Here is a 26,216-nt window from a genome sequence, read left to right as displayed (position 1 = left end):
GCTGTCATACAATTAATCGCAATTAATTGCATCCAAATTAAAAGTTTTTGTTTACATAATGTGTGTCTACTGTGTATATTTGTTATGTGTATATAAATGCATACACATGCATGTATATATTTCAGAAAAATATGTTTGTATATTAAATATAATTATCTATAAGTTATATAAATATATACTGTGCATGTACATATTTTAAAAATATATACTATATGTATGTGTGTTTATATACTATATACATGAAAATATACACAGTACACACATATATTATGTAAACAAAAATGTTTATTTTGGATGTGATTAATGTGACAGCACTAGTAAAAACTATATATATATATATATATATATATATATATATATATATATATATATATATATATATATATATATATATACAGATCTCTCTTATTTTTTGATTCATTTTTTGATTTTGATTTTGATTCACTGATGCTCCAGAAGGAAACAAGATGCATTACGAGCTTTTGGAATTTGAAGATCAATGTAAATTGTACTTAATTTGTGTACCGGGAAACATACAAGTATCTTCTGTTGCTTACGAAGGACAGAACTAAATGGAAAACAATTATATTTCAACAAAATAAAAAAAATTTGGCCATCTTCATCGTGTTCAAAAGTTTTCACCCCCCAGCTCTTAATGCATCTTGTTTCCTTCTGGAGCATCAGTGAATGTTTGAATCTTTTTAAATAGTTGTGTTTGAGTCCCTCAAATGTCCTCAGTGTGAAAAGATGTATCTCAAAGTCATAAAGTCACTGCTTGAAAGGGTTCAAAATATGCAAAGATGCTGGAAAACTGAAGAATCTGCAGGACCTTAAAGATTTTTCTGAAGAACGCTGCTCAGTTTAACTGTTCAGAACAAACAAGGGACTCATGCACAACTATCACAAAACAGAAAGACAGCCGAGGATCATCGGGTAACAGAACACAGTACTAAGAACCAAGGGTTCCCAAACTTTTGAGTAGGGTTATTTTAATAATTTCTTTTATGTACAATATCTTACTCAGGACAGTACTAAATAAAAAATAACATGCATTTAGTATGATCTTGCTTATTTTTTGAAAATTACTCATATTTTCACAGATTCTGCAAGGGGTGCCCAAACTTTCGATCCCCACTGTATATATATATATATATATATATATATATATATATATATATATATAGTAAAGTATATTATATTCTGGAATTGATTGATTGATAGTGATTTTTACAAATAATGACTTATAAAGAAAGAAGAATTCTACTAAAATAGTAAAAATTACTAGACTGATTCGACTATTAGATAAGCACAAGGAGGAAGTGAAGTTCTAATCAACATATTTGAATTTACATAGCAATGGTTAGTCTGTGTTGCCAGTTTGACTAAAGTTTGGTTAATTAAACATTAATTGAATTCTAAAGTGTGATCTGAATGTGCTTTGCACATTGTCTACTTTAACTGTGCGCATCTCAGAAATGCGAACGTGGTGATAAGATGTCACCTCAAGAAAGGGTTGTATACAGAAAGGGTCAAACACAGATCATTTTGTCACTGAAACAGAAAGAGTTTGAACTTTGGTGTAAGGTAAGTCTATGCTTTTTACATGGAAACAAGTCCATCACACACCACTGTTTTTGGTTCTCCTTTCAGTACACTGTTTCCTACAGTAAAAAGACACATTCACCCACTATTGTTAAAAGTTTGTGGTGCAAGTATCGATTTAACAATATAATTCTAATTAAAAGCAAACTGTAAGGAGTGCCAGTGCTATTCAGCAAGATAAAATCAAAGTGACAGAGTGATAGGGCTCTAATTATTGCTCTGTTCTTTATAAGGATGTTTAAGATAATAACCCCAGAGGCACATTCTCTCCAACTTCTGTCATTATTTCTCTCTGTCTGTCTCTGTCTCTTTCCTTTCACTCACATTTATTTTTTCGAGAATCCCTTCAGCAGGATTATGGATTCAGCACGTCTACACACTCTTCCTCTGCTCAGCACTGAAATTAACCGATTTGTCTTGCGTTCCACCATTGTGTGTAAAACAGAACAATATAAAATGTGCAGGAGTGGAGCAGCAGAAACGAGCGCTTGTGTTGTGATTTAACAGACCTCGACTTTTTATAGTATAACTGGATTATTTACACCAGTGGTTCCCAACCCTGGTCCTGGAGGAACCCCAACACTGCACGTTTTGCATGTTTCCTTAATCAAACACACCTGATTCAGTTCATCAGCTCATTAGTAGGGACTCCAAGACCTGAAACTGGTGTGTCAGAGGGAACCATGCAGTGTTGGGGTGCCTCTAGGACCAGGGTTGGGAACCACTGATTTACACCATAACAAGAAAATCTACAGGATATAAAAAATTAAATAAAAGTATATTACAAAAGACCAGCCGTATAAAATGTGATATTAGCAGTGTCATACCCCTGTGCCCCCCCCCCCAACCTTACCGATTTGACAGGGAACAAATCTCCCAATCTTGATTTCAATGAGGCTCCCAAAACCCCCCCTGTTAGTATGGGCTGGTGAAGACTCTGGATTTCGGATAAAATTAATGACTCAAAGTCATTAAAATTCACCCAAATATTCAATTTCTGTTCAGATTTATATATCTATAAATTATACAGCTGTTAGACGCAGCCGTTCATAAGTCTGACTGCTTGCAGGAAGAAACTGGACGTTCTGCTCTGAATTCTTATTATGAATGCTGCTGCTTTTTTGGGCTATCTATTAGTTGGTATCTCTTAGTTTAGCACTGAATGATGTACGTGCACATTTTAGTGAAAGGTGCTTTGTGAAGTGCATTAGCAGAAAAGTGTCTTTTAAGAACATAAATAAAGTAACACATATTTTCCAGAATAATTTCTCCCCTTTAATACAGAGATGACTCTGTGGCTACAGTTCACTTCTTACACAGCAGGTAATCACAGGTACTGCAGCCAACCATTACAGACTTCCAGTCTAAGAATTGGTTTGGAGAGCCATGTTTTCTTTCCTGTGATCCTGTAATTCCTCTCTAATATATGTCATTGTGTTTTTTATGACAAAAAATTGACATGGCTGACTGAAATGGTGAAGCACCAGTTACCTTGATCTTTAATCAATATCTGTTGATCACTGTTCTTCAGGTACTCCAGTACTCATTATTTTGTTATTGTCTAAACTTATATTACATGTAGGATGTCCACTATAATGCACGATCGTGTAACTGTACTACTAATAAAAATAAATAATAAATGTATAAAAAAAGTTTACAAAGTTTTGATGTAAAAAAAAAATATTTTTTCTTTGTGATTTAATAATTCATGCATCGACGGTTCAATAAGCAGTGCATTAGCATTTAGATGGCCTCTCGTATTTTCATTTCATAGGGTCTTTAAAGTTACTTATGATATTGTGGTTTTATTAAAACTGTATATCTGACAGAAATATGAGACGATATTTGGGGTTGGAGGTGCTGAAATATTCGAATGAGGATGTGCAGCTGAAAAGAATGTTTTGCAACCCTTAACTTTTTAAAAAATGGTCCAGTTAATTTGATGAAAGTATCATCTCTCACATGAAATGAAGGGAATCATCTCTTACATTAAATTAATATATATTCCTGACTGAAGGACAAACATTTCTAAAGAATATTAAGAAGTCAGAACATTTCAAACATGGAGAATATTTTACTTTGAACCGAACCTCCACATCTTAAAAGGCCATGTGGTCCATATAATGAATGCAGCAAATTCTCCACATACCCAAGCTAATGAATTTGCAGACTGTCTAATTACTATTAACGTTACTTTAAATTCCCTTGTTATTTGAAGTGTAACATAAAGCTTACATAATAAATAGTTGGGAATACACATGCAACTAAATGTATATTATTTGTCAAAAGACGTGAATTTTCTGCAAATCTGTGCAAGTTATGGAGGGATTCGGCTGTGCAGATCCATAACAGCTTTTCTGCAATTAAGAAACCATTTAGTTTTCATATGTGTACCACTGTTCAGAACTGTGCTGGATAACCATGTGCTTATTAGCATCTTTGAACTAGTTTAAAAAATATCTAACATCGCCACTACCATAACATTTGGTGGAGGTTTTTTTTTTTTTTTTTTTTTTTTTTTTTTACCAAAAAAAGTGCAGACAATACCAAAACATGGGATGTTTTTCAAACATTAAGTATATTGAATTATCAACTAAGATGTTATGATTTTTGTTTCAATATCTATTCAAACTAATGAATCCTTCACTTTGAAATAAATATGATCAAAATGAATTTTACAAAGAAAAATTGGATTCAAAATACAACAAATCTCATAAATTACACTTGAAATATTGTTAAATATTGTGTGTGTGTGTGTGTGTGTGTGTGTGTGTGTGTGTGTGTATATATTACAATGTAGATGTAAGCAAAATCCTAATAGGTCAGTGTAACCTTTCTAATTAGTAGTTTCAGTAATGACAAATTTAGGCAGAGAACAAATATTCAACACTTTCTGAAAACACAATATGTAACCCTGGACCACAACAGTTTTGTATCAGTCAAATATTGTCCTATCCTAACAAAACATGTATCAATGGAAAGCTTATTTATCCAGCTTTCAGATGTTGTATAAATCTATAAATTTTGAAAATAATTGGCACTTAAGACTGATTTTGTGGTCCAGGGTCACATATGAGTATGTAAGTGCACATTTACTAGAAATGTGTACATTGGACATTATACAGTTTGCATACATGCACACATTTTTGAAAAAAAGATGATGATTTTTATTTTGTTCATTTTTTTTTCAAGACATTTCCAACTCCGACTTTGGATCAGTTCTGTAGAATGGCTCATTTATACTGTATATATTTCCATTTAAGTTCTACAAGATTCAACTAGACAAGAATTAATAAAAAAACAGATTATTGATTATTGAAGTACATTCTACAGCAACATACTATTTCAGTCTTCTTCAAAATTTCACTTTTAATTCAATGCATTAGTTGCTGTCACATTGTAATTTATTGTCAAATTTACTAGCAATTCCTGAGTGAAAATTGTTTCTACACAATTTTTTTCAAGTGAAGGCTGAATCAGGTGGAAATGTTTTACAGCATGGACATGTCAAGCTTTTTTTTTTGCAATCAGCTGCTTGCTCCTCAAACATGTAATGTCTGTGCACTTCATGTGCTCCACGTCAATCCCAGGAGTAAGTATCAGAGCGAGCAGGTTGTGCTGCTGTGTGGAAACAGGAGAGGCTTGATATCTTTGAGAATATCAAATAAGGGCTCCTTCTTTCTCTTTCTTGGTTTCTGTAAAGGAATTCCCTCAGTACAGGGCCTGGCTCAGGTGTAGCCACTGCAGATATTCTACTTCTGAGTCTGCTTTTAAGCACCGCCACAGAGGGACGAACATTTCCTCATCAGAGTTTGCCACAGCTTCGGCACCCAGAGTGGCCAGCGTATCTCTTTGGCTGTCTGTCTTATGACAGAACAAACATGTCGATAAAAAAGAATCTCCTCTCTCTCTGCTTCTCTCCCTCTACGGCATCTGCATCTCTTGCCTTCAAATCTCTCTCTATCTCGCTCTCTCTCTCTTTGACAGGTTATCTTTCTGCAGGAGATTCTGCATTGTCACACCTGAGGGTGCAGAGAGGAAAAATATGCTCTGAAAAACAATAAACAGGGACAGGGGGAGATAAAATAAAGAGAGAAATCAAGGGAAGAAAAAAAGACTTGGGAATGGGTTGCTAGTATAAAGAAAATGAAAAAATAAAATAATTTTGTTTCTGCCACACACACCAAAGGTCTGGTGTCAGGTGAATTTCTATATACATCTCACGTAAAATTTCCCATTTTACTTATGATTTACTTTAAAAATTATTTAACTTGTTTCATGAATAAGTGCATTGAGATTAAATTGAGACTCACATGAGATTGCTGAGGTCCTTTTTTGTATAAAAATTGCTCTCAATCTCAAAAATGTTGTTCTAAATGTTCCAAACTAAATAAAGCAATAGTGCATTATTCTGTCATCGTTTACTCGCTTACTTTTTTTAAAGTTTGGTGTTAAAAACTTTGAATTTTGTATTCATCATAGAATCCTGAAAAAATACTCCACAAAACATAAGCAGCACCATTTTGTCCACATTTATAATAAGAAGGAATGTTTCTTGAGCAGCAAATTCTTCATATTAGACTGATTTATCATCATGAAGGATCATGTGACACCGAAGACTGTAGTAATGATACTGAAAATTTAGCTTTTCCATCACAGAAATAAATTACATTTGAAAGTATACTCAAATATAAACCAGTCATTTAATATTGTAAAAATATTGCTACATTTTTACTGTATTATATTTTATATTTTACTGTATTTTTGAATAGTATGTGTCACATAAACATGCAGAAAACTTCAGATGACATCAGATAACTATCAGATGTGAAAACATGTTTTTGCTGTTTACACGCATCCAACAAGATCCAATCTGTGCCAGATATTAATGAAAACAAACAAAAGCGGAACTGGCTGACAGTGTAAATGTGACCTTTCCATAAGAGTTCACTCTTAATTAGCTTTGCACCCTTGCAGTGTGTCACATTTGCCATCGATGGCCATCATATATCAAATTTCAATTTATCGCGAGCAGATGGCCACATTTATTTGTAGTACAAAACATAACGCAGGCTGACACAAATGAGACACCAAAGAGATAGTAGGCTTAAAACACCTTGTCAATATATTTAGTACTGTCAAGCCTTGTTGCTAAGAGTTTGGAGAGCAAATTATAGTGTGCATTGTTCTGTTACAAAATTGAAAAGCAGATTGCTTTATTTTAAAATGAGACTGTTGCATAGATACCACTGCTAAAGAAAATCGTGAAATCTTTCCATCACTCTAAAGCATCCTTATGCATAAAAATAAGTACGTTTATGGTTCACACCACACATATATGTGAAGCATGTCGCCAGGTGACACGCATCAAGCACACTCCCAGCATAAAGAGTTTAATATCACACGGCTTGAGGCCCTGTGTGCAACTGCCATATTTATATTCCAATCTCCCACACCGAAAACCCACATTGCAGAGCTCATAAAAGATTCATTCGGCGGTGGAAAGCAAGGTCGCACAGGAAACCGGTCAGAAGGTAGTTACTACAACACACCAATGTCTGGCAAACGCAAAGCGGCCATGCAAGATCCCCACCGTCCCATTATTACGATAACCTCCTGGAGACTTTTGACTGGTCACAGATGACCCTGCCTTCGCTCGCTGTGTGTTGTCTAGTTAGGGTACATCTGTGCACGTGTTTTATTAGGTCAAGATGTGCGGTGGCGTACAGTATTAGTAGGCCAGAGCAGAGGAGGATGGGCCTCTCACTGGCTGCTCTCGCGGCTGTCAGAAAAATGTCACATTCGCTTAGAGTCAAGGCCACAGAGCCGAGGGAGCCCAGCAGACCTGATACCACATGCCTGATATTCACGCCACCAAGCAGACAGAGCCGTAGCCCGACACAAAGAGAGGCAGGAAACGATGACATGCTGCTTGAACAGGATGCTCTGTTAATCTGCCGCTTGGGTGACGGAACAGATTCAGCAGAACTAAAAGAAGAATTTCATGTACCAGCTGTACTAAATGTAATTTAATAATGTCAACCCGACCACGCTGTGCTTTTTTTCTTTTCTTTTTTTCCTCACGGGGTGAAATTGCAGAGTCCCGTGGCTTTTTATTTTGCCATTCGTTAAAGGGAAGTGACAGATATTTGGGGTCGGATTGAGTTGTAGCGCTTTAATGTTACAGCGTTCTGCAGCAGAGTAGAGCCTGGGGGTCTCGCCTGGGGAACGAGATGGAAACAGACCCTTCACTCAAGCTGTCATCTAAGGACGCGTTGTTAGGTGCTCCATTAGGCCGCGGGATAGTCAAACAAGGGCATCTGCAAATCGTTGACATTCAAAAAAGGCACCTAGAGGCTTATAAAAGCTCAGTCAAGACACCTGGAGTGGTCAGCTCAGGCCGTTGTTCCCCTGAGCCCTGCTGGAGTGTGGTGTCACACCAGGACAAACATGCTTTCAGGTAGAAAAATTAGCGAATGAGGAAGATATTTTTCCTGTTTGGTCCTTGGGCCAGGTTTGAATCAGGACACAGAGAGTTCACAAATTTACCCAAACATCCTGCCGCAATGCCCCTACACCTGTCAAAGAATCATCAAGCAGATGTTCATAAAATCCTCACTAACTGCTTCTGAGAGCCTTTCATAGCTCACTTTTCATTGAGGTTTGCCACTGCTTACCCCAAAAGGTACACTCACATTAAAATGGAAAGAAACACTGAGAGGAAAAACTCGGTCATTACCAGTAATTAGTAAAAGAGAAATACTGAATCCATTAGTTAAATGGTCGCCTCAGACTGTTCTCAGACTGTCTGATGATTATTGTACACAGAATGACAATAGTTGTTTTCACAAATTGAGAGATTTAATCAGATTAGCAGGCTCAATCTATTTTTCGGATGTTTTTATTGGCCCACCAGCAAACAAAATTCCATTGTATCTTGTAATATTCACTGCACTAAATGTAGAAACATTTTATTGAATTGTTATTTATTTTGGGGGGACACTTTAAAGGGTTACTCCACCCCAAAATGAAAATTTTGTCATTAATCACTTAACATTACTTACCCACTTACACATTTCTTTCCAAACCTGTAAAAGCTCAGTTCGTCTTTGGAACACAATTTAAGATATTCCATAAAAGGTCCATAAAAGGTATGAAAAACTTTTTGTAAGTGAAGAAAACAATAATAACAACTTAATTCAATAATTCCTTTGTCAATTATCTCCTCTGTGTCACTTCATATCACTGTGCTGGGTATGCTCTTCTGTGTCCTCCATGCCACAAGGATGCGCTGTTTTATTTTAAATCAAAGCTAAATACACGTAGAAACCTTGTGGCGTGGATGACATAGAAGAGCACACACAGCACAGTGTTATGGATTGACACAGAGGAGACCGTTGATAAAAGAATTACTGAATAAAGTAGTTTTTTTTTCGCTCACAAAAAGTGTTCCCGTCGCTTCTTATAACACAGATTGCATGTCTGATGGTAGATGGAGTATTCTGACGACGACTTTCATACCTTTTATGGACCTTGACACTGTTATTTACAGGTATTTATTCAATACAGTGGCTAAATTAATAAAAAATAAAGCATCAACAAGTGTTGACATTTCACAACAGTCCAGCAGTAATGACTCTATGAACTACTTGACTTCTAAGATCGATACTATGAGACATAAAATTGTAACCATGCAGCTGTCAGCTTAAGTATGAGGAACAGGTCCTCTCATTCTCTACTATAGGAGAGGAAGAATTGTATAAATTTGTTAAATCATCTAAACAAACAACATGAATGCAACATCTGCGCTCCTAAAGAGGTGATTCCAGAAGTCAGAGATTATTAATTATTAAAGTCACTATTATTAATTTGTCATTGTCATTAGGATATGTTCCTAAAACTTTCAAACTGGCTGTTTTTAAGCCTCTCATCAAAAAAATAAAAATAAAACACAATTAGACCACAAAGAACTAGTTAATTACAGACCAATCTCAAATCTCCCTTTTCTGTCTATGATACTAGAAAAGGTAGCATCCTCACAATTATATTCCTTCTTAGAGAAACATTTTATCTGTGAGGATTTCCAGTGAGGATTTAGGCCGTATCATAATACTGAGACTGCTCTCCTACAACTGACAAATTACCTGCTCTTATCATCTGATCGTGGTTGTATCTCTCTATTAGTGCTATTGTATCTTAGCGCATTCGACACTATTGTCTACACCATTCTTTTGCATAGACTAGAAAACTGTGTTGGCATTAATGGAAGTGCATTAGCATGGTTTAAATCATACTTATATAACCGCCATCAGTTTGTAGCAGTGAATGAAGAGGTATCAGACAAGTGCAGTATGGAGTACCTCAAGGCTCAGTACTAGGGCCGTTACTCCTTACATTTTACATGTTACACTTGGGAGATATCATCAGGAAACACGGTGCTAGCTTTCACTGTTATGCTGATGATATTCAGTTCTATATTACTTCATGGCCCAGCGAAATATACCAATTTGAAAAACTAACAGAATACATAGTCGATATAAAAAACTGGATGATGAGTAATTTCTTACTGCTAAATTCTGAAAAAAAACAGAGCTGTTAATTATAGGACATAAAAACTGCCTGTAATAACCTAGAACGCTGTCTAAGACTTGATGGCTGCTCTGTCAATTCTTCGTCATCAGTTAGGAACCTAGGTGTGCTATTTGATAGCAATCTTTCCCCAGAAAGCCACATTTCTAGCATTTGTAAAACAGAATTTTTCCATCTCAAAAATATATCTAAATTACGACCTATGCTTTCAGTGTAAAATGCATAAATGTTAATCCATGCGTTTATGACATCAAGGTTAGATTATTGTAATGCTTTATTGGGTGGTTGTTCAGCACGCTTAATAAACAAACTAGTCCAAAATGCAGCAGCCTCATACTAGAACCAGGAAGTATGACCATATTAACCTGGTTCTGTCAACATTAAACTGACTCCCTATTAAACATCGTATAGATTTTAAAATCTTGCTTATAACTTATAAAGCCCTGAATGGTTTAGCACCTCAGTATTTCAACGAGCTCTTGTTACATTATACTGTAGTTCTCCATGTCCACTGTGTTCTCGAAACTCTGATACTTAGAATATCAAAGTCAACTGTGGGTGGCAGATCCTTTCCCTATTTAGTGCCTGAACTCTGGAATAACCTACCTAACATTGTACGGGAGGCAGACACACTCTTGCAGTTCAAATCTAGATTAAATACCTATCTCTTTAACCTGGCTTACACATAACACACTAATATGCTTCTAATATTCAAATCCATTAAAGGATTTTTAGGCTGCATTATTTAGGTAAACCGGATCCAGGAACACTTCCCATAACACCCAATGTACTTGCTACATCATTAGAAGAATGGCATCTACGCTAATATTAGTCTGTTTCTCTCTTATTCTGAGGTCTCTGTAGCCACCAGATCCAGTCTTTATCCAGATCAGATGGTCACTACAGTCACCCGGATCCAGTACGTATCCAGACCAGATTGTGGATCGGCACCTAGAAAGGACCTCTACTGCCCTGAAAGACAGCGGAGATCAGGAAAACTAGATGAGCCCCAGAGACAGATCCCCTGTAAAGACCTTGTCTCCGATGACCACCAGGACAAGACCACAGGAAACAGATGATTCTTCTGCACAATCTGACTTTGCTGCAGCCTGGAATTGAACTGCTGGTTTTGTCTGGTCAGACGAGACCTGCCCCCCCCCAACTGAGCCTGGTTCCTCCCAAGGTTTTTTCTCCATTCTGTCACCGATGGAGTTTCGGTTCCTTGCCACTGTCACCTCTGGCTTGCTTAGTTGGGGACACTTCATTAACAGCGATACCAATGACTTGATTGCAAATTATTGCACAGATACTATTTAAACTGGACTGAGCTGCATGATGACATCACTCAATTCAATGATGAAATGCCTTTGACTGTCATTTTGCACTGTTGACACACTGTTTTCCTAAGTAATTTTGTTCAGTTGCTTTGACACAATCTGTTTTGTATAAAGTGCTATATAAATAAAGGTGACTTGACTTGATAATGTAAATTTGTAGGACAACCCGAAGGCTTGATTTCCATTAAGTTGCCCTGTGAATTTTACATGGGTTTAAAAAGATCTATGGTCCAATTGTAGCAACTTCCATTTTTAAATCTCATGTTTAAAAAAATGCTACTTAATGTTAGCCCACTGGTCTAAAACATACTGACTTTGCTCAAATAGGGACTTTTCCGTTCCTTGTTATTCACAGTCAAAATTAACCAGCCTTACTGATACATGTAGTTGGCATTAGTAATCTGAGTTTATGCGTCTGTTTTTAAATTAACATTGACAAAATAATCCACAGCACAAGGGTTAAACCACACTAAGGTTTAAATATTCACACTTGATGTACTGTGTAATTTAAGTTGTATAACAAAATGTTAAAATAGGAACTATTAACAACATACCTTATTTTACTCATAAATCAAAAACCACAATGGTTAAAATGCTAACATTTTGTAGGTCTGGGCAACTACAATCTAAACAGCTCTGTGCTGTTAGTTGAGGCCTGCGTGTTTGTGAGGACCCACAGAAGTGTCAGCACACATTGTGAGCCTGCTCTTATGTGGATAAATAAATAAATATTGATAGCAGCGGGTTTTCGCACAACTGTCATGCGAGGGAACAAAACCTAGAATCTAATCTCACACTTCTCTTGTTCCTTTTTCCTGCAGACAACACAAACACCTCCACAGTCGCACAGCAGTAGCATCTCTGTTCACACCGGACATGTGCATCACAAAGACACACGCGCATGCATGCATTCTGCCCACATTCAGCCCTCCGCTGTGCCACACACAATACAGACTCATCAGTGGGTTCTAATCAGCCACCTCTCAGTGTAGGCTGTGCCATTCAATCGCCTCATCTAGCCATGCATCCGCGTATGCTCCCTGATTGTAATGCCTTACAACTGAATGTTAATGGGAACATTTGAAGGTGGGCGAAGGGAGGAGGGTTTATTCATTACTCATTGCTTATTAGTGCAGCTCATACGCTGCCTGTGACATTATTATGATGTCAGCTATAGTATCATTTTAAGCAGACACCCCTGCATGTGTCGCATATGAAAATATTAACATTATTTTCTGTCCACCTGCCACTGTGATTGTTGCATGGCTCAGGTGTGCCCTCACATACATATGCAAAAGCACACACTCACAGGAAGGAGGGAAGGTCATGTTGCATTAGTTAGTAGTTTCTTTTATTTATATTCTACAGCAGACTGAGGTGATCAGTTACTGAAATGAAAACTGGACCTTTCAAGTCGGACGTCAGAGTTGGAGGACTTTCCATTTTTTATTTTGCCATAAATTAAATAAATGAAGTATTATGGTTAGCCATGATTTATCATGCTCACTCATATTTCTCTAAATGGCATTCATCAATGTATACTCTATAAATGATTCTGCCATTTGCTTGCCTTCGTCACTTGCAGTTTTCTCCTTGCGCATGGTTCAGTGAGCTAATCAGCTAATCAAAATCGTATCTTGTTCACCAGTGGGCTCCTCTTCCCATTCAAAATGCTCAATTGGCCAGAAAGCTGCCGATGGGAGTCCAACTTATGCCAATGATGCTGAACACACCTCAAAAACTAGGCCGACAGACACTCAACTATGGCTCGATATTGGCTGACCGCCGGCCTTAATGAAACTAAATGAATTCAAATAATGTACTTCATCTAATTATTTATTTCATGATTCTAATGAGGCAAACTACAAATAAACTGACACTGGCAAGCAATACCTATGAAGCTATTTTAATCATTTATATAATCTTCTGTCCTCTCTGTGCCCCTATTAGCACAGCAACTTGACAAGTCACTAGCGGTTTAGTTACTTTTTAAATGTCTTCTGTTCAGTGAGTCTTAGGAATTTGTGGGCTGTTTTTGACTGGTTATAAAAAACAGGGACTAGTCACCAAAAACACGAACTGTACAAAGAAAATAGGGAACATCTGGTCAGCCTGATCGGGGACAAATGGCAAATGTAGCCAGGTTAACACTCCTAATCTTCTGAGACACTCACTGGAATGTTTAATGACCACAGAGAGTCACGACAGATTAACATCTCATCCAAAGGACAGCACCATTATATTGACCCCAACTTTATTGTTGGATATGGGTATGGGTAGGGTTGGGTATCATTAGAATTTTGTTAATTCCAATTTTCGATTCTTATTATTCTAATTCCCATTAATCGATTATTTTCAATTCCCGGTTTCAAATCCAATGTGATTAAAAAATGACAAGAAAAAAGGGGGCTATTTATGAATTATTGAATTCCAGGTTTTTTTGTGTGTGTTTGGTTCTCTCAACTAAATAAAAATCACATGTAATTTATGAATAATTTATTCAATGGCTCACTCAAGATTTACTTGTTTAATTACTGGATGAATCAGCATTTTTGAACGAATCTCTTGAATGGTTCAAATATAAATACATTTTAACAGAGGCTTTTTTCAACCTACTGGCATATCGATGTAACTGATAAATCTTTATTTGAAATGTCAAATTACTTTATTGCTTTGCAGTGTGACACAAAACATGCTATACAGATGTGTGCATGCCCAGTAGTTTTAGCTATTTCCCTTCTAACCTCAAACCGCTAGTTTAGTGAGCAAGGTCATGGCAGATGAAAAAAAAGAAAAAAGTGCATACATCCATTAGTATACGGAATTAAAATTTTAATTTTACAACAAGTATCTAATTCCTGACCTTAAAGTTCAAGTACAAGTATCTGATTCCTGACCTTGAAGTTCACCCAAAAATGAAAATTATGTCATTAATGACTCACCCTCATGTTGTTCCAAACCCATAAGACCTCCGTTCATCTTCGGAACACAGTTTAAGATATTTTAGATTAGAGCTCTCAGTCCCTCCATTGAAGCTGTGTGTAAGGTATACTGTCCATGTCCAGAAAGGTAAAAAAACCATCATAAAAGTAGTCCATGTGACATCAGAGGGTCAGTTAGAATTTGTTTAAGCATCGAAAATACATTTTGGTCCAAAAATAACAAAAATTACGACTTTATTCAGCATCGTCTTCTCACATGTTCACAACGCTGCTGACGTGTTTTCTTTGTCATTGGGCGCACCAGAAAACACGTCAGCAGCGTCATACGTCAGCAGTGTTACTGCAGCGTTATGAACATGCTCACAACAGACCCGGAAGAGAAGACAATGCTGAATAAAGTCATAATTTTTATTCTTTTTGGCCCAAAATGTATTTTCGATGCTTCAACAAATTCTAACTGACCCTCTGATGTCACATGGAGATATTTTTATTACCTTTCTGGACATTTTCAATGGAGGGACAGAAACTTCTTGGACTAAATCTAAAATATCTTAAACTGTGTTCCGAAGATTAACGGAGGTCTCATGGGTTTGAAACGACATGAGGGTGAGTCATAAATTACATAATTTTCATCTTGGGTGAACTACCCCTTTATGTATCCGATTCTGGAATTGGAATCGATGTTGGATTCCCAGCCCTAATTGTGGGGCATTAAGGCTCAGGTATACTTCATTTTCTATTTTCCATCTTGCACACAGTTGAGCATGCATGCCTTTCAACCTATACACCTTTGACCATGAGCGTGGACAGATGCACACACATCCACACTATCTATGGGACTATTCTTTTCAAGCGCTCAGATCACTCGCACAAGTGATGTTGTTTGTGCACGCAAAACTGGCCTTCACATGAACAGCTTGCACTGACATCAGTGGATTTTTTTATGATAAAAATTACATCACACAGAGTTTCAAGTTGACAGCTGCTGGTGTTAGTGAGGATGCAGAGCAGTAGTGGGTTTGGTGGCCACTCTTGTTCGTACTCGAGGTTCTGGTGAAGACATTTATGCTGTTCGTCCTGGGCCTTTTCATTTGTCTAATTCACCATTTGGAAGTCAGACCAATGGCTGGCAGAGCACATCCTGTCCGATCTGCCTGCACGCCCTTGATCTCGTAGGAGACTGAAGCTTCACTGCCCTTTTCTGACCGCCATCCAAGAGCACCATCACCGCTTCTGATATTTATTAGTCTCTCAACATCCAAAATTTACAATGAGGCCATTTTCATTGCCAAGCTAACTTTAGAAAGGAGGCCTAATAGCTTCACTCGCGTTATCTCACATCTGATCAAATGGGTGTATAATAGGCCTTTTAGCTGGTGGGCAAGATGAACTGACTTGGACTGGACCAATCATAATTCAGAACACTGCACATATTTCTTTAGGCTAGATGTGCCCTGAAAGTAGTGATACAGCTGCTCGTATCTGACACGCTCTGGTCCAGTGCCATGCAAACACTCTGTCCTGGCCAATTCTGGCTGGATCATGCTGCCACCAGTTGCTTATTCGAATTGGGCATTATTTCACATGCCCAAAATTTTAGCTTTTACTAGCTGTAAAAAAAAAAAATGACACCCATTCACATGATCCAGGGGAAGCTTCGCTTGACCCCGCATGACTAATAACTCCTACAGGGGGAGCAGAAATTACATCTTACTGCAGCTTTACTGAAATTATTCATTTGATCTCATATTTCCCTTTTAATAAAATCTCGGGACTGCGGCAGCCAGTTCCTACCTAGCTTATTATTAAACGACTGCATTAAAGTGAATTCCAAAGTACAACCGAGAATTTCTAGCGAACAGCAGGTCTGAAGCACATTATTTCACTTCTCTCCAGCTGGGCGACTTTCCACAGTGAGTGGCTTCTCCATTTCTCAAAAGCCTGCACGTTTAAACACTTTTATTAAACAATTGTAGCCATTTACTTTTGAGGCACGTACCCCAGTGTATTTTTCAAAACAAAGTGAAAAATAGGGCCCTGAACAGATTTTGATCAACTTATGAGGGTTTTGTCTCACAGTCGCAACCAATTAGCACCTCTCCCCCGCAGAGAGTTTGATATAACAGGGCTAAATAGTGAGTAAACAGGCAACCCCCTCATTTGACAAGCTAAAAGTAATGGTTTTGCATCTCTCGATGTCTCTGGGGCCTGGCAAAGTCTGTCCACCGAACCTCCCATATCATTCCTTTTAAAAAAAAATAAAAAATGATAATTTCATTGATGGATGGCTTCAAATGGAAGCGCTCTGCCTTCCAGCTGAAAGGAGCTATCCGATGCTCTCATGACAGCTCTGTGATGCCATTAAAGCAAGGAATGATCAGACACATCCAGTGGGCCCCTTGAGCTGCATATCTAAGCTAACGTGTTTGCCTCTAACGCACTAGCTAATTACATTTGATGGAGATGTTGATTGCGAGCAGATTTGTGGCTAATGTCTGTCATTGTGTGGCTGTGGAATCATCGCTCGTTGCTGTCAACGTATACAGTACGTGATTCACAGTGGAGCGTGTAGATTTAAAATGTCAATCTGTGTAATAATGTTTTAAAATAAACTAATTAAAGTTTCTTTAAGATGCCTGTGTGTTAGCGCCTGGTGGTAGCCCTCGCTTTGAACAGTGCTAATGATAGCAGTCAATAGATGTCCGATCCCGACTGCGAGCAGCCACTCAAAACTAATTAAGAATATGAGACTCTAATAAACGTACATCTGTTGATACAGACTGAATAGGTTTGCCTATAAATAATACAATGCGCTATGAACCGAGAAAAGGAAAAGCAAAAATGCCATTTGCGTCCAGTGTAGCAATAAAGGTCTGTGAGCTGATTCAAGTTAATGATTATTGAGTGAATCATCGCAGAGAGCTGAGAACAAAACGAGCTTTTAATTTGTTAAACTGTTATTGTTGCTAATCTACATTCTGCTTAAACTCTGTTTCCCAGAGTCTAATTAAACCCAGTTCTATCCAGTTTTATGGCCTAAATAGAATTTGATCCTCTGTTTGTCCTTTTTTAAGAACACAATGCACATCGGAGAGCATTTACACATGCACAGAGATGCACAGACGTGTGAAGTGTGCTAAGTGTGCAAGGGATGTAACCCCATCATAAAAGGGGATCATCAAGGTCGAGTTGACCGCCATCTGTATCACTGGTTGTCAGGGCCCCAGGGCATTGTGGGTACTCAACAAACACAAGTCGTGAGCAAACAAGTGCATCTGTCTCATTTAAACGTTGCATATTTCATGGTTTGCATGGGTGTGTTAGTCTGAAGGTTTGTGTGTATAGCTACAAGTTTGTAAGTCCATGCATGTGAACATTCCCTGCATCCCATGTGAAGTAGTCCTATAGCAGGATAGAGAAACACCAGAAGAATTCATCCATTTTTTATGTCTACATTTCTACATCAGGGAGATGGGTGGTGCCATATTTTCTCTTCTACATTTAATATTTAATGCAAACACTTACAACAAATTGTCCCCTTGGGCCAATTATAAGAAGTTTGGGGTGAAGAAATAGAAATATACATTCCTGCACATGCCTACAGGACTCTCATATCTTTTACTGATGCATTCACATTTACATATTCTAATGTATGTCTGTAACAGCAAAATCTTAAAATTTGCAAACTGTGCACACATCTTGCACCATATCATTTCATTTTTCTCTAATATTAAAATCAGTCTCAGACTGCTTAACATACTGCTTTATAGAGCACACAGGTTACACCTAATCAAATGCATCAAATGCAAAAAAAAGTATAATTTTCAGTTCTAGACTGAAAATAAGATAAAACACAGCAGAGCTGTGCTAACACAGTTTTAAGAAAATGCCTTAATTATTTATTTTGCAGAAGTGAACAAATTTATGGAAGACCAGGGAGTGTTGTAACACATTGTTTCAGAGTCTGTAACATTAATATATATATACTTTGACAAATTAAGTTATTTCAGAAATTTAGAAAATAGTAATCAGTGTAATTAGTGTCAAACATCCTTTGCTGTTACATTCTTTCAAAATAGCTTATTGTATTAACTGATAACATGGACAATATAAATTTGCTTCATGAATGTATTTTGGTAATCAAATTTACTTGTTCAGAATAAAAATTTCATAACCCCTAACCTATTCATCTCATCACCTAATCTAATAAAAAAAATGGTAATCATGTAAGGCCTAATACAAAATAGCAAATCAAATCAAAACAAAGACTTGTGTCTCTAACAACATAACAGACCGTGTGCAGTAGCTGTCTTACAAGTGTGGCAAATGCAGTAGGTTTTTTTTTTTTTTTTTTACTGTAAAACCGTCCCCATCTGCTCAGTCAGATGACACTACTTCTGTCATTTAAAAATGAAAAATACTAATTTAACAGCCATTTGCATTATTCTGCTACAAATTATAATAATAATAAAAAAATGACTTCACCTGTTTTCTCACATCCAAATCTTTATATTTTAAAACATACTGTAGATGTGACCTACAACATTCTACAACGTTAGAATGTTAATGATGTCACTCTGTAGCACATTCCCAATTGGTTAATTACAACTCACCCCGTTACGACACTCTCCAGCCTCTCCTACTATTTATTGCAGCAGCATTTGAAACAAACTGAATATTTACCAATTACACTGCTAGTTATAGCTTTTATTAAGTTGTTGCACAGGTAACACTTCACTCGAAACAGAGTGCGTCTGCGGAAATGTCCGAGGCGACTTCAGCCAACATAAACGCCATTGGCTGAGCGCTGTCCATGGTCCTGACCAATCTGGCCATAGTTTTTCATTGCGTGATTCCTAAGGAAACGCTTACTTTTCACAATTCAAAGTGTCCAGTTTGGCTATTGATAATTAACAACTGACACCTATACGACAACGACTAACAGAAGAGTAGTATTGGCAAGTCTATGGAAATTTCACTCTCAAGTAGCCGTGTGAAATCTTCGCATGTCTGATTTTGCCTGTATATTTCCAGGTCAGGTAATGCGCCGTCCTTCACTTCAATTCACATCTGTCACTTCAGCTCTCATCAGCCAGCGCGAGGAAATCTCACACTTGAGGCGAACAAACAAAAAGAGCTCTTACAAGTGCTTCTGTGACGATACGAAGAGTGCTCCAAAAAACCAAATCACAAAGTCCGGTTGTGATGAAACGTTCGGGGTTGAGAACTGTGAATCATCGCTAAACTTTTCAGCTGTCGTCCTCTTAATCGAGTTACCAGATTCTTAGAAAACCTTCCCTGCGTCTACGTCTGTGATTTATTCAAACAACTCAACAGTGATTCCGCCACTAACCTCCAATGAGCTAATTAGAGTGCTCAGCCCTTGTTTAGAAACTGATAATCAAATAAGCCACTGTGCATCTCGCCACAATGCGTATTAACAACACAGGTTGTGATGATGAGCAGTATTTCGCATGCTACGAGGGCATCTTACCTCACAGGGTATAGTAGATAACATCAGTAGCAGGAACATGGCACTGAAGAGATGCATTCCTCTCGAAATGACAGCGTTCCCGACCACCACCAGCTCTAGGACACTTTCGTTTTCAGAGCTCGTCTGCCTTCCTTAAGCTCCGCGCAGGATTCTGTCAATGTTCTGTCGAGCGCGCGAGACGATCCACATCACAGGCGGCACGCGCTGGGGTTTATTCCGCTCACGGAGACAGATTACCCCCACTGTGCCACGGCACAACGAGCCGCCTTGTGTTTTATGATTAGTCTCCTATCTTTCGCTTGTGACCGCCACCAAGAGGTCACCGTTGTAAACGGCCACGGGAAATGAAGTCGAGCAGTTCTCTTCTCAGCAGGCTTTTTTGAAATGGGATCGACTGCCTGAGCTCGAGTTGCAGAGGTTGGAAGGTGACTAATGTGCTTGCGATGCTCCGACGCTAGGAGCAGCACACATTGACGCTCTGGGAACGGAATCAAAGAGATGCCCTGCTAGAGATGCAGCCCAGCCGTTTCAGTGTGTGTGTGTGTGTGAGGGTGAAAGAGGAGGCTTTGTATTGACATCCCAGTCTGTTGCACAAACAATGGATTTTTGAGATGGGATGAAATGACACGCATATCCCCAGGAAAGCTGTGACATTATGATAGGGGCGGTTTGATGATTGGATTAGACTCTGAGAACCGTATTAGCGGCGTTTTGCATGTGAAAGAGAGTTGCTGACAGTTAGCGGCGTCTCTAAGTAAGGGATAATCTATGTAGTCAGCCGGTCATTATTGCAAAAGGACTCCGACGGGCTGATCAAGAGGTGTCTTGTAAGGGGTTATTTGGTGATAATGACCAGCTTACTGCACATTATCCCAGTTATTACAGGGCTACTTAACAACACAAATAAATAAACTGACATAAAATATTAATTCGAGAGAAGTTGTTTTGTTTAGTTTTGGAAACTGTGGATAGGCTGCTGCAATATTTAAGAAATGCAGGATTCCCATACAGTGTAGCCATGAGAAATCGACAATATTAAAAAATAGTTGATCATTTGTAGGTAAAGCACTTTAAATTAAGATTGTGTATGAGATTGACCAGAAAAGCCTTGTAGAGAAGATTTTCACTTCATGCTTCCTTCTGCTGACCAGTTTTTTGAAGATGCTGATTTAATTTTCCAGCAGGATTTGGCACCTGCCCACACTGCCAAAAGCACCAAAAGTTGGTTAATGACCATGGTGTTGGTGTGCTTGACTGGCCAGCAAACTAACCAGAGCTGAACCCCACAGAGAATCGATGGGGTATTGTCAAGAGGAAAATGAGAAACAAGAGACCAAACAATGCAGATGAGCTGAAGGCCACTGTCAAAGAAACCTGGGCTTCCATTCCACCTCAGCAGTGCCACAAACTGATCACCTCCATGCCACACTGAATTGAGGCAGTAATTAAAGCAAAATGAGCCCCTACCAAGTATTGAGTACATGTACAGTACATGAACATATACTTTCCAGAAGGCCAACACTTCACTAAAAATTCACTTTTAGTGCGTGATTTCAATTTTTTTTTATTGGTTTTATGTAGTATTCTAATTTGTTGAGATAGTGAATTGGTGGGTTTTTGTTAAATGTGAGCCAAAATCATCACAATTAAAAGAACCAAAGACTTCAGTTACTTCAGTTTGTGTGCACTGGATTAAAGTTTCACAATTTGAGAATTACTGAAATGAACTTTTCCATGACATTCTAATTTATTGAGATGCACCTGTGTGTGTGTGTGTGTGTGTGTGTGTGTGTGTGTGTATATATATATATTTTTTTTTTTTTTTTTTGGAAAGACATTTCTACTTTTATTTAGCAAGGATGCATTAAACTGATCAAACGTGTCAGTTTAAAGATTTATAAATATTCATATAGATTTATATTTCAAATAAATGCTGTTCTTTTTAACTTTCTATTCATCATAGAATCCTGAAAAAGAAGTTTCCACAAAAATATTAAAAAGTATTATTTTTCTTTTTCTGAAAATTTACCTTTGCCATCACAGGAATTAATTGCATAATTAAAAATTTTACTTTACTTTTTATTCATTTTTTATCAAATAGATGCATTTTAAAACATAAAAAGATCTTACTAAAAAAACTGTAAATATGTCAAATATTTTAATTTGTAAATGTGTTTTTATATGGGACCCTGGAGCTCAAAAGCAGTCAAAAGTAGCACAGGTATATTTGTAGCAATAGAAAAAAATACATTGCATGGTTTAAAATGATCAATCTTTCTTTTATGCCATATATCATTAGGATATTAAGTAAAGATCATGTTCCTTGAAGATATTTTGTAAATGTCCTACTGTAAATATGTCAAAACTTATTTTTTGATACGTAATATGCATTGCCAAGAACTTAATTTGGACAATTTTAAAGAAGATTTTCAAATAAATGTATCTCAAACAAACATTGTCCTATCCTAACAAACCATACATCAAAGAAATCAGCTTAGTTTTCATCAATACATCAATGGAAAGCTTTCTCATTATGTATAAATCTCAAATTTTTTTTTTTCATATTTGGTGGTCCATGCATGGCATTATATATATATATATATATAGTACAGACCAAAAGTTTAGTTTTCTTTATTTTCATGACTATGAAAATTGTAGATTCACACTGAAGGCATCAAAACTATGAATTAACACATGTGGAATTATATATGGAATTATATACATAACAAAAAAAGTGTGAAACAACTGAAAATATATCATATTCTAGGTTCTTCAAAGTAGCCACCTTTTACCTTGATTACTGCTTTGCACACTCTTGGTTTCTCTTGATGAGCTTCAAGAGGTAGTCACCTGAAATGGTCTTCCAACAGTCTTGAAGGAGTTCCTCGAGAGATGCTTAGCACTTGCTTTTCACTTTTCAACTCACTTTTGCCTTCTGTCTGCGGTCCAGCTCACCCCTAAACCATCTGGATTGGGTTCAGGTCCGGTGTCTGTGGAGGCCAGGTCATCTGGCGCAGCACCCCATCACTCTCCTTCTTGCTCAAATAGCCCTTGATGCCTTCAGTGTGACTCTACAATTTTCATAGTCATGAAATAAAGAAAACTCTTTGAATGAGAAGGTGTGTCAAAACACACACACACACACACACACACACACACACACATACACACACACACACACACACACACACACATAACTACTGCATTTACATTTAGTGGTGCTGGAAATGGTGCAGAAATAACAGTATCTTTACTATACTGTACAATGTATACTTCTGTATCGGTTGCTTCAATGTTACACACTGCAGTCCTGTTACTGTTTCTTCACAGTAAGATGAAGCATCGCTCTGTGGGAAAAATATATATAAATAAATAAGAATAAAATGTTGAGAGACAGGAGGAGGAGAAGCAGAACCTCTGGATGTTTGTGGAGTGTGTGGTAGGGCTCTGATCATCCTGGGTTTGATGGGGTGGTTTATATTTTTTGCCCGCAAGCAAAATGAATGTGCATTAATAAACAAAGACGCCAGAACGCACAGTCCTGCATCAAACTCCAGTGCGAATGCCTGCCACTCCCAGTGCATTATTTATGAATTATGAAGAAATATGAGCAAATTTATAATGGCCATAGTAGGCTTACTTGTTGATTTCTCTTGTTTAAAAGCAATCAAGGCTCATGTGAAGGTCGCAGGCCTTTACGATAAATCTTTGACATTTAATATTTAGTGTTGTAATAGGAAATGACAGTTTGGAGAAGCTGCAATGCAGATATTGGAGTTTCTTAACTTTTGTTGAGTAGTGATAGAAGTGCATATTATTTAAGAAGCTACAGAAAATACAGCTTTTTTTTTTCTTGGTTTTCAGTGTCAGTTTTCATTGATGCATATCAGATAATACAAATGAGATTGCTAAATCTATCTTCATCATTAAATATGCATGACAAAAGTGACTTTATTTTAAAGACACACACACACATACACGCACACACAGTGGGAAGAAAAAGTTCTGTGTTTTCTGAGGCATAGAGCCAAATCAGGAGTTCTCTCTCTTTCTCTGTGTGTGTTTTTGCACACTTGGCTACACACTATGAAGAGGACATTGAGCTAAAGCGTCTATATTTTCCCCACTATCTCTCTCTGTCTCCTTAAAAGTGGCAGATAGTCTTTCTGTATACTGAAGACTGCAGGACACAGTGTCTAGAAATTAGTGTGTGATTTTGCACATTTATTCAGGAGGAAGCGTCAGAGAAGTGTGTATTGAGCAGTTATTGTTTCTAGCAGCAACACAGCAAATCTTCGAAAGCCTAAAGCTTAATTTTCCAAATGACACACATGAAGTGGAAAATGCTTATTGTGGGAACCAGATATCCAACAACAGGCTGCCTTCAGAGGCAATGTAGTGGTTTTAAGGAGGAGTGAACAGTGGAAACAGAAAGAGATCGATACCTGTTCATTTCAAAATTTCTGTGCATTGATTTTGGTCCCATCCTGATACGGTAGAAAGACGCACTGGAGTCTGAAAGATGTCTGAGCTGCTGTGTAGTCCTCATGTGAACGCAGCTTAACTGTGTGTCAGCACCATCAGCATTCTTCCGGTCACTTCCATTTTCCCAAACAAATGTCAAACACTCTCAGTGAAGCCCAGCATGTGGCTATATTTCAGCATACTAAGGGCATACTGCACATTTTTGAAAGGCTGTTTCTGTCTATATCATACTTTGGTAATTCAAAATTATGACAACATTTATTAAAAAGTCAACTTGAAAAAATATGAAATGGAAAGTAACAGTTGTGACAAAAAGTAAAAAATTACAATTATTTCAATAATAATTATTACATTATTTTGATATGTATCTCATAATTATGACTTGGTATTTCATAATTTTGACTTTTCAATCTCATAATAATAAGATTATTACCACTGCGTGATTGTTTGCTTATGTGATGTAAATAGGCCACCATATTGTACCTAATGTATTAACAAAGAACCAGACTAAATTTATTTTGTACAGTTAAAATAAAAAGCTAGTGCAAGTGTTGCAAGTGTCCCATAACACAAAAATCCCAGCATCCAGGGAGAACAAAACAAAAGTGACCAAATATGGAAACTGTCACAAACTCCTAGGGCCCTATCATACACCCTGTGCAATGTGGCGCAAGTGTTTTTGCCTAGTGCCTAGTTGTCAAAATGGATAGTCATCAGATGTATTGGAATTAGGCTACGTGTTTGCTTGCATAAATTTTTATTTAAAATTAAACTGACACTGTGCGCTTTAGACCATGTGATTAGATTGCTTAAATAGGCCCAAACATGTTCAAACTGCAATTCAGTGATGGTGTATGACATCTCATAAATATGCCTTCATATTCAAAGTATTCAAATAAATCAAAGTAAAGTAAATAATAAAAAAATATAACTTAAATATAAATTTAAAATGTAGTAATTTTTTTTGCAAAATGTAATTTATATATATATATTAGGGGTTGCACGGCTACTGATTTCTACTAGTCGATTTTTTTATTTAAAAAATACTCGAGTTACTCGACTACTTGTGGTTCATGCTATTGCAAATGAAAAGACATTAAATAGTTTTTTTTTCATCAATAAACACTTATTAATGCATATCCGTTTGCAACAATTACATATGTAAATACATAAGTAAAAACTTTATAATTATGACATTACACATTTACATTTTCATGTAACAAAATTTTTCGTATCTGCATTCAGATACAACATTGATAAGATTGTTATGGCTATCTTTTTTATCACTGAACAAGTATGTCATGTTAAACTAAAATAATTATTACTTTCTAAAATAACATTTATCATCCAAGCAGTGAGAGATCATGACATACGTTTATTGATCATTTGAACACGACTGAATCAATTCAATGTGCACATTTTCATTACTCAGAACACTTTAAGCGAGTCTTAATGTTTAGTGAACTTCACTAAAAAAATGTGCGTGTGCTGTGCAAACCAGCAAAAGATAAAGATTATTACATTACATTATAATTATAATAATGAGTCTGTAGCAATTTTTCTCATAACAAAACTGTGAGGGAAATTTTCAAATGCCACTTTGGTGCAGGTGATAATCTTCTCTGTTGGGAACGCTGCCCTTACAAAACAAATGATTGCATTGCTTCATACATCATCTTATCCCAACATCAGAAAACAGAAAGCTATAAGACCAGAAGCTGGTGATATCAAGTAGGAACTTCAAACATCTAACTCCGATGGGAGTGC

General features: G+C 37.1%; 1 protein-coding gene across 1 annotated transcript in view; it reads right to left on the bottom strand.

The window, feature by feature from the left end:
* Positions 1 to 20,411, bottom strand: part of LOC127953774 (noelin-2-like) — a 73,588-nt gene extending 53,177 nt beyond the window's left edge. The window contains exon 1 of the mRNA XM_052553062.1: positions 19,965 to 20,411. Coding sequence (XP_052409022.1) covers positions 19,965 to 20,021 — 57 coding nt within the window. The 5' untranslated portion in view covers positions 20,022 to 20,411. The remainder of the gene's footprint in view (positions 1 to 19,964) is intronic.
* Positions 20,412 to 26,216: the final 5,805 nt, after the last annotated feature.

This window comes from Carassius gibelio, chromosome B3 (assembly GCF_023724105.1).
Source record: "Carassius gibelio isolate Cgi1373 ecotype wild population from Czech Republic chromosome B3, carGib1.2-hapl.c, whole genome shotgun sequence".
NCBI classification, from domain to species: domain Eukaryota; kingdom Metazoa; phylum Chordata; class Actinopteri; order Cypriniformes; family Cyprinidae; genus Carassius; species Carassius gibelio.
This window is presented reverse-complemented; position numbering and strand designations above follow the sequence as displayed.